General features: G+C 41.2%; 4 protein-coding genes across 5 annotated transcripts; 2 read left to right on the plus strand and 2 right to left on the minus strand.

Moving 5' to 3' along the window:
• Positions 1–564: 564 nt before the first annotated feature.
• LOC6563978 (programmed cell death protein 10) lies at positions 565–2090 on the minus strand. Of its 2 annotated transcripts, none has more exons than XM_001989909.2 (5): positions 1803–2090; positions 1502–1679; positions 1275–1407; positions 1021–1185; positions 565–677 (listed from the first exon to the last, which is right to left on the minus strand). In XM_001989909.2, exons 1-5 carry the CDS (start codon positions 1872–1874, stop codon positions 593–595), a joined length of 633 nt encoding a protein of 210 aa, XP_001989945.1. In that variant the 5' UTR covers positions 1875–2090; the 3' UTR covers positions 565–592. The 2 variants fall into 2 exon arrangements, with proteins under 2 accessions (XP_001989945.1, XP_032592822.1); XM_032736931.2 differs by having other exon boundaries at positions 1275–1416; positions 1803–2047.
• Positions 2091–2321: 231 nt separating this feature from the next.
• On the plus strand, positions 2322–6270 carry LOC6563977 (transcription elongation factor B polypeptide 3). Its single transcript, XM_032737070.2, has 8 exons — positions 2322–2594; positions 3293–3979; positions 4044–4475; positions 4606–4826; positions 4886–4980; positions 5059–5258; positions 5314–5605; positions 5681–6270. Exons 1-8 carry the CDS (start codon positions 2514–2516, stop codon positions 5758–5760), a joined length of 2088 nt encoding a protein of 695 aa, XP_032592961.1. The 5' UTR covers positions 2322–2513; the 3' UTR covers positions 5761–6270.
• Positions 6271–6609: 339 nt separating this feature from the next.
• LOC6562988 (transcription initiation factor TFIID subunit 5) lies at positions 6610–9227 on the minus strand. Its single transcript, XM_001989907.3, has 5 exons — positions 9009–9227; positions 7654–8942; positions 7282–7582; positions 6868–7214; positions 6610–6800 (listed from the first exon to the last, which is right to left on the minus strand). The coding sequence occupies exons 1-5, from the start codon at positions 9144–9146 to the stop codon at positions 6635–6637; spliced, it is 2241 nt and encodes a 746-aa protein (XP_001989943.1). The 5' UTR covers positions 9147–9227; the 3' UTR covers positions 6610–6634.
• Positions 9228–9317: 90 nt separating this feature from the next.
• On the plus strand, positions 9318–11454 carry LOC6562987 (peroxisomal membrane protein 11C). Its single transcript, XM_001989906.2, has 4 exons — positions 9318–9545; positions 10475–10839; positions 10901–10960; positions 11023–11454. The coding sequence occupies exons 1-4, from the start codon at positions 9477–9479 to the stop codon at positions 11237–11239; spliced, it is 711 nt and encodes a 236-aa protein (XP_001989942.1). The 5' UTR covers positions 9318–9476; the 3' UTR covers positions 11240–11454.
• The last annotated feature ends 246 nt before the right edge of the window (positions 11455–11700 follow it).

Below are 11700 nucleotides of genomic sequence, written 5' to 3' on the forward strand. Positions count from 1 at the left end.
AACATATCATTAAGTAAGTGTATTATTTATATGTATAGTTTTAAATTTCAAACACTAACAATTAAAAACAGTTAAAAATTCAATTGTTATCATTTTTGTTTTTCTCATAGTATATTCCTGTGTCTCGTTTTTGTTGGCTTTTTGCTAACATTCATTTTATTTGTTTTCGCATTTCCTAATTTAAAACAAAATATTTACGTTGTGGGTAACAGAAAACGAATGAATTATTTACAATAAACTTGTAAACAAAACAAAAAACGAAAAAAAGACGCGCACAATTGACTAAATACGAAAAAATAAATTGCAAGTGCTAGTTGCTAAACAATATAGCTTTTCATTTTTGTTGTTATTTATGTATTGGAATTTTTGTTATGTTTACAATTATTTAAATACACTAGGCCTAGTTTATCGGTTTAGTTTTAATTACAACAGGCTCTGGTATGCGTCAGTGGATTGCTATTGCAAATTGTGTTCCTTGCTTGTGTTTTTCATTTGTTTGTATATTTGTTGTTTCTCATTAGTTTGAAGTGTGTTGTATAAACATTAAATTAAAATGCCACTAAGTTTTGCATTAATTAAAACATTTAATTTTCTACTCGCATTTACTCTTAACTGTCAGCATTATTTGATTCGTTTGCCTTATTAAAAAAAGTGCACTTATGAATACTGCATTCGGTCTGAAAGTACAAGAAATAAGAAAACCCAATTAGCAATCATCGAAACAAATCACAAATTGACATAAATTATCAAGATAATTTAAATTTGATGTCAGCTGCAAAATGCGTTAAAGAATACTGTCAGTGACAAACTTCCGGATATCGATAGTATATAATCGAATTCGTAACGCCATAATGGGATGACATCATTTTTATGGAGCTCGGCCAGCGCACGGTTAGTTTAGATAAGAAAACCAGATACGAGGCGATTAAATAAACCGGCTGATGATAGGTGTATATGGAATTCCGTTCATTGTTTCTCGTTGTTTACATTAATGATAACAAATGGTTGCCAACAACTTACTGTCCTTCTTTGAAGTATTCCTTCAGCGTTGTGCTGAACTTCTTTGAATATTTGACGAACTCCTTCTTCCGCTGCTCGACAGCCTGCTTGCCAGTGACGCCCGGTATAAACGAACCAATCTCGTTGACCACATCCAGCAGTTTCTTTATGGCGCTAGCAATTTCCCTGTAATCAAATTCATGATTATATTTGTGTATATAGGTATATTTATATTGTTAGATGGGATCGTCATCATCAGCATCATCATCACTTACTTGATGGTTTCGAGGAACGTTTTGCGATCGTTGATCTCGTCGGGTATGCGACTGAGTATCACTTTCAGTGCGACGGACTTGCGATTGAGCTCCTGGAACGGCTCCTCGGTGCGTGTTAGGCGATATTCATTAACTGCGCCGCATATTGGTGCAAAGCAAAAAAAAAACAAAAAACAATAGCAGAAATAAACACACACACACACATATGCACACACATGAGAACTTACGATCTGCCTCGGTGATGTTGCCCTGCAAACGCAAGACGGCCTCATTTAGGTTGACATTTAAATCGGCTCGTCGCACGATCGACGCAACGAGGTCATAGCAGAAGCCCGGATTATTCTGCTCCGATTTGAGTATGGCCGAGCGCAGTGATTGTGCCGCGCCAACGTCGCGTCGCTCGAGCTGTAAACAATTTACGTTTACGCAACATTGCATTTAACTGGGACAGTGAATGTCAGCGAACAGCGCCCCCCCTCAACAATATTGTTCTGTTTTTTCTTTCTTGTTTTTTGTGTGGCAACTTACCTGTGTGAAAATAGGCCTCAGTATAACGGGCAGAACGAGAGACGAAGTTGGCTCACGCTCGCCCATGGTCATGTTTTAACACGTTTCTATTTGGACACTTTCGTATGCTTGATTGGTTTCTTGCTGCCGTTTATAGAAACTGGCGCATGCTGCAGTTGGCCTGTGGTTGCTATTCGGCCGTTGCACTCGGATGCTCGATTTGTACAAATTAAATTAAAAAATTAACAATAATTCACAACAAAATGGGCACAGTGTTGCCAACACTGCAAGACATGTAGTGTTTTTGATGCACTATCGATTCACTCATATATCGATAGCTTGCCAGCAAACGTCAAAAAACAGCTGAGCTCGCAGCCAACATAACATGACTCCAAATAGCGCAGCCGTCAGCTGGCTGTTTCAACAGTGTTGACTAACGAACAGTTCAAAGTGAAAAGTCACACAGTTGATGAAATTATTAAATATATATATTAAAATCCGTGCAGCTATGTACTACAGATAATAAACAAAATACAAATCTCCTCCGCTGGAGAGATACTTTTGTGTTGTTGTGTGCCGCTTCCCCTCGTTTCTTTCTGTTTTTATGCAACTCACTCGAAAGAGCTGCAAACCGAGGTTGCCTGCGTGCCATTCTTCTAAGCCAAAAACCCGAAAAATACAACTTACAACTTAAGCAAGATTACAGCGACTGCTGCTACTGCCACCAGCGTGATGACGTCCACTAGCAATCTGGCAGATGTTGTGCGACACTATCAGCGCAGCATCGAACGCCACGGCGAGGATGAGACACGCGTAAGTTTTCCCCACCACCTACAGCCCACCGCCCCTACCAGCATTCAGGGTTTCCCCAATCCAACAATTGTAAATTGTATCAACAGCTATGCAAATGATTTAAACAAGCTTAGATACAAATGCAGTGATACATGCCAGGTCAAAGGCACGTGCATGTATACACACAATGCACAAACACATGCATATATATACATATATACATGTATTAATATGTATCTATATATATTTACTCAGTTGCCAGAGCCGACGATATTTATTTGCCCATCGTTGTTTCTGTTGCCAAACAAAAGAACAAACAGGTATTCGCATTTTTTCTTTTGGGGATGCAGCAAACGGAATAACTCTGCAGACATCTAATGCATATATATACTTATGTACATGTATAATATATGTATGTACTTAAAACACGTTTCATCTGGCATTCATCAAATTGAATTGAATTGAATCGATACAAGCCACGTTGTTTTTATATATGGGCTCAACTGGGAACTTGATCCAGAAATGCATTCAACATATGAAAAGTGTTGACCCACCCCAAGTTATATATGTCTGTATTTATATACAAACATATTGTCAGACCACCTAATATTTCAATTCTTCATTTTACATCCCTTATTTTGAAGTGTGTACATAAACTGCTCTTGTCAACCACTCTTTTAAAATAAATCTCCTAAATATTCGTGTGAAACGTTTCGCAGCTGCTGCACTGCATCACAAAGCTGTTCAACCTGCCCATCACATTCGAGCACCTGCAGGAAACGGGCATTGGGAAGACGGTGAATGCACTGCGCAAGATTAATGGCGAGGTCGGCGTTGCTGCCAAAACTCTAGTCACAAAATGGAAGGCTATGGTCGCTGCCGAAGAGGAGCCCACAACCGTGCACAGCGGCGGCAACAGCAATGAGGAGGACTCGGCCAGATCGAATGGTCGACGCTCCAGCGAAGAGGATCAAGATCAAGAGAACAAGGGCAGCAATTCCTCTGGCGGCGAAGACGCCCGACACAGACACAAATCTACGAGGCACGACGAACGTTCCAAGGACAGCGGCGGCGAGCACAAGAGCAAATCAAGCAACAGCAAAAGTCATTCAAGAAGCCGAACGGACGGCGAAAAGCGACACAAAAGCAGCAGCCATGACAAGGTCAAGGCCAGGGATGGTGCCAGTGACAGGCATCGAAAGGAGCAGCAGCAAAAAACTAGCAGTAACAGCAGCAGCGGAGATCACCGCAAACCGAAGTCCGAGTCCTCAACAACAATAACAACAACAAAGTCCAGCAGCAATCACAAGAGCAGCACTGAGAGCAGCAGTAAGCAACGGCATCACAGCAGCAGCAGCCACAACAGAAGTAAGCACAGCAAATCCAGGCATGAGCAGAGCAAAGAGGTGACTATTAAAACCTATAAATAATTCTATTAGAATCTAATCAAAATTGTATTTCGCCAAGCAGCAGCAGCAGGACAAATCGCAGCACAGCGAACAAAAAGTGTTGGTCAAAGAGAAATCGGACAAACACAAATCTTCCTCATCGTCAGCCAAGTCATCGTCATCCAAGCGAACACGCAGTCCAGCGCGACTTGAAGAGGAGTCGCCCATAAGCAAAATATCGAAAACAAAATCAAAGGCCGAGCCTGTTGATGAAAAGGCAGAAGAGGCAGCGGATGAATTTGACTCGAGCATGGGAGCCAATTTTGACGATGTCCTTGGCATGCTCAACATGCCCATGAGTGGCAAAAAGAGTGTCGGCAAGATCAAGTCACCAAACAAGCCGGCGACAACAAAAACCGGATCATCTACCTCAAGCTCAAGTACATCCAAACGTACAACAGCAACAACTATGAACAACAACAACAGCAGCAGCAGCAGGCCAACAACAACAAAGGTAGCAAGGTCATTGCTTTCTTTATTTTAATTATTTATTTTATTTAATGTTAAACTGTGAGTTGAGTTTCAATTTATTTGTTGTACGCAAAGTTTTATTAAGCAATTTGCTTGTTTGCCTTCAATTTAAGAAACCTGAACTGCTGGCACCATCGGCTAAACTGGAGCCGCTGGATCCCAGTATTGCCCTAGAACTGCCCACAATATCAAATAATTACAAGCCCATGCCGCTGAATCAAACAGTGATGGATGTTGTCTTCAATCATGGGCTGGGCAACACTGCGCCCAGGGCATTAAGGAACTTTAATGAGTCTGAAGCGTTGGCAGCTGGCATTTCATCCAAGACAATGCGGTTCGTTCTTGACCTGCAACCTGTCTGTGTCCCATTCATTAACTCATTTATTTGTGTAGAACCAAAATCTACTCAGGTGTTCGAACTGGACAAATACTGCAAGTGCCTTCACTGTTTGATCTATGCACCCGTGTACTACAAAGGAATATTGACGGTACTGAAAGAATCCCAAAGTAAAAACCTAATGAAAACACGCTAATTAATATTATTTTATTATATTTAAATGTAAAAGCTCTGGAATATACGGGTGGTGTGCCGTTTGACGTTCTGCGGCCAGTGCTGGAGCGTGCCACGCCACATCAATTGCTGAATTTTGAGGAATACAATCCGTATCTGATGGAGGACAGCGAAGTGCTGTGGCAACAGCATGTGCAGCGACATTGTCGTAGTCAGCGCAGGGAGGAAATGGAAACGTGGCGTGAAATGTTTTTGGTAAGCTATTTGAGGTAGAATTCTAAATTGTATTACTAATGCATAATATGTGCAGCGATGCGAGGAGGAAAAGGAACGCAAGCTGAGCGTCATTGCCGAAAGTATAAAAGCCTCACAGAAGATCAGCGAGGCGCCTGTGCGCAAAACTCAGTTGGCATTCGTTGACTCGATGGTGAAGCCGCCGCGCAGTGTGCAGCGCAAGCAGGAGCAATATGGAACCAAGGGCAAGCTAATTGCCACGCCTGCGGCACGCGTGGCAGCGTTGTCCAGTGTCACACCGAATGCAGCCAAGGTGGGCGATGCTCGGCTGCGTGTGCTCAGTGCAGCCCGCGACTCGGCGCAAGTTGGTTAGTTATATCTGCTCTGTTAATCTATCATACTCACGTACCTTAATGTTAACTCTATATTATTCTGAACCACAGCTGCGGCTCCGATGCGCAACAAGAAGGCACCACTGATGGCAAAAGCACTGCAATTGATACGCGGACGCCACAAGCGCTAAGCGATGTCAATCACAATCGGTTGCAAATTATACTCATTTGTTAAATATAACACTAGACTTTGATCAGATAGTGTCGCAGTCGAGTCACTATTCAAATTCTCGACTGGGACATAACTATATGTACTACATACCAATTTATTTATTCATGTTCTGCGCCCATATTTATATACTATACATAAATTTAGTGCTTAAACTTAAAAGTCGAATAGTCTAGAGTTCTGGTAGAAAAGAAGAGAAAGATGGAATGAAAAGAAAACTTATCATTCGAATTACTGCTCGTTCAAATAAATTTGAACAATTTCTTTCTCCAATTGATTAAGTTATTGCTGCGTTGATTGTGCATTAAAATTGTAAAATAATTGATTGTATAACCATATAATTTAAGTTAAACCATGTTCTGTTCCAATGGGCTGTGCGAGTGTCCAAAATCATTGTGAGTACATTTGATTATATATATATATATATATACATAATATATAATACATCCACACAAAAACATATGCATATATAATACGAAGTGTGTCAGTTGTTTTCGAGTTTCTTCATTTTATTAAGTGAATTAAATGCAATAGTTTATGCAACTTTTAATTATTGCTATTAAGCTGACAGATCCATTATAACAAGTCGATGAATGATGACGATGCTGATGATTGTCTATGATGTATGAATATGTCAACAGTGTTTTTTTTTTTGGCGTTTAGAAGCATCACGAATTATTATTAAATGTATGCTATTTTGGAATTGTTAAAAAAGGAAAGAAAAAAAAACACATTGTTCCACTTGATAGTAACAGTAATACTTATTATACAGACTTATTACAAATAAATTATTTTAAAGCAGAAGAAACTATGCTCAATTAAGTTGACAATTTGTTTTATGTGCCTATACAGTAGAGCTTTTTACTGCGTCCATAAAATACATCGACCAGACGATGGCAGGAACTATTCACAGTTAGGAGACGATTCGTTGTAGCTGACGACGAGGACGATGATGATGAATACGATGATGAGTAGGCGCTGCTGCTGCTGCTGCTGTTTTCGCTGTCCAATTAAAATTACAATAGTTATTTTAATAATCATTAAAATCATTGGGTTTCAGTTAGCTTACCTCATTGGCGTTAGCTTTTTAATGTCCCACAGTCTCAGGCTGCCATCGATGCAGGCAGTGACCAGCTGCTGATTGTGCTCACCCCAGGCGAGCGAACTAACGCTGGTCGGATGATCCTTCAGTTCGCTCAGCTGAGCGCCAGCAGCCAAATCAAAAATGCGCACTTTCGATTCATCACCGGCGACGGCCAGCATTTTGCCGTCATCACTGAAGGCCAAACTGGTCACCGCTTGGCGACAGTCGGCAAAGACGCGCATAAGCTTGCCACTGGTGGCACACCACAAGCGCACCGAATGATCCGCTGAGCCAGTGGCCAAGTAATTGCCATTGGGATGAAAGGCGATGCACTGTTAGGGAACATCCAATAAATGATTGCTTGCTTCATTTTTGGGGTACACTAATTTTGGGGCTCACCTCAACGTCTTGCGTATGACCAGCATAAATGATAAGCGCATGCTCACGCTCCAGGGACCACAGACGTGCGCTCAAATCCTTGGAGCCGGTGACCACATATTGGCCCACTGGACTCTCATCCACACACCAAATGGGGTAATTGTGACTGCTATAAATGGCCGCACATTGCAAATTGTGCGCACGCCAGCAGCGCAAAGTGCAATCCTTCGAAACGCTATAAAACAGCGGATAGTGGGCAGAGAAACGTACATTGGTCACACCTTTGGTATGGCCACGCATCTGCAATCCGCCAAACTCGTTGCTGCAGTGAATGAATGACATAAATATATATAATTTCGGATTGAATAAGATAATTGTTAAATTACAACGTACAAGGAGTTATCCGCATATTTGTTGCGCAACGCTTTGCTCCGATTGCATCGCTCCTCGGTGCTGCATTTCATTGTCTCCTCATCGCTGTCCAGTTCCTCTTGCTCCTCGTATGCACAATTGTTCAGTTCCCAATCGCACTGTGAGTGTGGGGCACGTCTGTAGAAATTTTTACTTTTACAGCTATGCTGATTCAGCTGCCACAGCTGAATGGAAGAGTTATCAAAGCCCGCCAGCATGTGGCACTCATTGTTATCCACATGAGCCGAGGTCAGGCCACGAGACCGTTCGCTGATTCTATAGAAACATGGCAGATCCGCTTGAACTTTCAATATCTGTGCTGACGAGGATTTCAGTGTACTCAGGCAGGCGTCGATGTGGCTTCGGTTCCTATCACCCATTGTGGTTTCGTCCTCAATACCATATTCACTTTTAATATCCGACTCCAGCTTAATGACTGTGTCCTCGGCAGTACGCTTTTTGATATTGGACTTGTTGCGACTGTTGCACGTTGCACTGGATGACGAGCTTACCTCGTCCGCCTCAAAGCCTTCTATCACATCGAGTTCGTCGGTGATGCCCAGCAGATAATCTTCCGTAAAGAGACGCTGATCGTTGTCCACAATGTGAATGTGCAGCCAAGTGTAGAGCAGATTCATGATCAGCACATGGCCGCGTCCCTGCAAAAAGGCACCAATTTTGTCCACTACCTGGGCCGTTGTGTGCAATTCATATTTGGAAGCGCGAAAATGCGCAACAGTCGGATCAGATTCGGCAGTTTCCAGTTTCGTGCAACCGGACAGAATTTGTACTAATTTCATAAAATAATCCAGCTCCACATCGCCAGTGTTCTGCGCTTCGTTGGCGAAACGAATGTGGCAGTCGGAGGCACTCAAGAGTTGCGCCTCATTTGTCACCGAGCAGCCATTGATCTTTGTGGGCAGTGGGGCATCGTACAGGTCAACCGGCGCCACCAGATGCGCATACTTCTTGAGGAACTCAACGGCGCCCTTCGATTCGCGCGCCTTCAACAGCTCAAGATACAAATGGCACAGCATCGGTGCAAAGAAGCGTTTCATTTCGATACGCAACGGTTCCGGCTGCGCCTCCACAAACTGCGAGAAGCGTCCGAACTGCTGGTCGACCATGTGCTGATTGTTTGTCATCACTTGGACGTTGGAGTAGGTGAAGCTGTTGCCGCCATGCAGATCGGCGTCCAGCATTTTGTTGACAGCAAATTGACTTTTATTTTGCAACAAGAGGAAGTCCGATCGGCGAAACTTTTCGTTGCCCTGCAAAGTTATTGCAAAGCACATCAAGTTAATATTCCATTTCATTTGATAGCTGCATTTACTTACAACATAATTCTTTTGTTTCAGCAACAAACCGACGGCGGCCCTCATTAGATCGCCTTTGGAGCTCTTCTTTATGATGGACTTATTGCTGTAGATGGGCGATGATGCATGGTTATTGTTGTTCGCATTCGGCAAATTCATATTTTCAGCTCGTGGTCCTTCAACGAATCCTAATCCCGTCCTGCAACTCGTTGAAACATCCGTGCTATGTGTGTGTGTATGCGCAGTGCTGGGCAGCAATTAAATGTGCGGTAGTGTTGCACACGATAGCCGCAACAGCTATCGATAAGTCGATAACAGCATTGCAGCGACACGAACGAATCACAGCTGTTCGAAAAGTGATAGCAATTTTGTATTGTGTTGTCTTTCAGTTGTTTGCGCGGTTTGCTTTTACTGCGTTTTCTTCGTCTTTATCTTTCCACCTTTTTTGTAATTGCATTTTAAGAGACTCGATATTCAAGATAAATAAAAATGAGCAACACAACAAAGTTTGTTGCCGAATTCTGTGATATTATTGATTTCTATGGCGGTCGGGATAAGGTAAGCAATTAATATTATTCTAACTTATATTCTATTCTAATTTAATGATGATATTTTCATTAACTAGTTGTTATTTTAAAAATGTTGCGTGGCAGCATTTTTTTTTATTTGTTTTTGGGTGGCTTTTGAGGGGCTTGGTCTACGCTCTAACAGGTTTCAGTTGCTGTTGTTGCATACGTCAAATGCGGTTTGCCGTTTGTCACCTTGAGCATACTCGGAAGCGGCATTGTTGAACCTTGCCTTACTTCTTGTTGCGGTCTCCATATGAATTCTGCAAATGTTTTACAGTTTAATCAGCTTGAGTTTAATCAATAGTGCTTGAGAGACGCTCGTCTAAAGTTAAGGCAAGATAATGCTGCAGATTACTGCAAATAGTCGATCGTTAACCCGGCGTGAAATAAAAAAGATAATAAGCTACCAGAGAAAGGTGGGTTAGTGTCCTATGATAACAATAAAAATAAACAACAAATAACTTTAAATAAACATTAATATTCCCCCCGTAAGGAATTGTTTCGATTTTATTCGTTTTAATCATATTTTATTGAACTAATTGCTATTGATTGCTTCCAATGTAAACCAGCAAATACAAATACCTGACAATATCAATAATGGACTAAGTAAACATAAAACGCGACCAATGAAAGGAAAAAGCCACAAAAATGAATTCCCCATTGCGACATCGAAAGTACTCCAGTGGAAAACCAGCTATTAAGATGTTTGTCGCATTCGTTGTGTTCTTTTTATCACTGATAATATTTTATCTCTTTATTGCTACAGAGCAATTTCATAAATTGCTGTAGAGTGTAAAGCGGGTACTAGATAAATAAGTAAATAGATAATATAAACAAATATATAGATATAATAAATATATCTTATTAAGATTCTCAAAGTACATACAGTCCATAAATAAATGTACGTTGTTTTTGCAGGTGATGAAGGCGCTTTGCTACAGCGCCAAGCTCGTTGCCGGTTATCATATGAAGCGGAATCCTGATTTGGCCAAACGGTATGCGATTGCCAGCTCCAAGATATCGGGAGCAAGAGCAACGCTACGTCTTATCGATGATATACCCATGATACAATACGCTTTGGAGTATGGACTGGGAGAGAATGAACCAGATCGCATTATGGCCATGCTGGGCGTGACTGCCAATATTGTGGATTTACTGTATTATCCAATCGAGAAGATTTGCTGGCTATCCGAGCACAAGATTGTGGATGTGAAGCATGCCGACAATTGGGACAATGCCAGTTCAATATTCTGGGTGCTTTCGGTTTACTTGAATTTAATGCAGTTAGTCTGACACCTAAAATACATAGCAGACAAGCTAATCTATTTCCAAAATCAATTCTAGAACTCTACGAAACTTTTGGATAAATCAGGAAAAACTAAATAGTAGTCACCAGCTCTGCAAGTGAGTTGTCAAATCTCTAAAAATTTGAAGTCTCTCATTTTAAGTCCCATCTCTTTTTATAGTGCAACGCAAATTGATCAAAAATCCCTGGCAAAACACCGACTGGAATTGATGTCCATATTCCGCATATCGTTAGATTTTGTGCACGCTGTCAGCACTTTACCTAGGGGCTATCTATGGGGCGGTAAACTATCCACATTCCAAGTGGGCACCATTGGCACTCTGTCGGCTTGTGTGGGAATCTATCAAATCTTTGCCAAGAGAAGACTAAACAAATAGTACATGGCAATACTTGTTGTTAGCTAGTCCTTATGTGTGTGGTGGTGACTTGTAGGGCAAGAAACTTGCGTACGCACTCGCAAAAGTTAAGTTATTAAATATGTAAGCACGAAGAAATATAAATTATAAACGTAAGATATATGTGGATATGTCTCATCAATCAATGATATTGTTGGATGTGTATTTTTTATCACTTTGCAAATAAATAAGCTGTTTGTAATTTGGTCTGTGTGTCCTTTATTATCTATTCCATCTTTGTTCATGTTGATATACAATACACCTTTAGTTTGCATACTCAATTAATTTACAGGCTCATATATTGTCGACTCTTTAAGGGTATATCGTGTTTATCATATTTTTCTTGGTATGCACTATTTGTCAGTTTAGTTAGCAGTCAGGATTATTGTTTACATAAATTATGCTTTTGAAGACTTGTATTTAATTATGTAAGGCGATTCGCC

The sequence above is a fragment of the Drosophila grimshawi genome, unplaced genomic scaffold (genome assembly GCF_018153295.1).
Source record: "Drosophila grimshawi isolate 15287-2541.00 unplaced genomic scaffold, ASM1815329v1 contig_311, whole genome shotgun sequence".
Classification (NCBI taxonomy): domain Eukaryota; kingdom Metazoa; phylum Arthropoda; class Insecta; order Diptera; family Drosophilidae; genus Drosophila; species Drosophila grimshawi.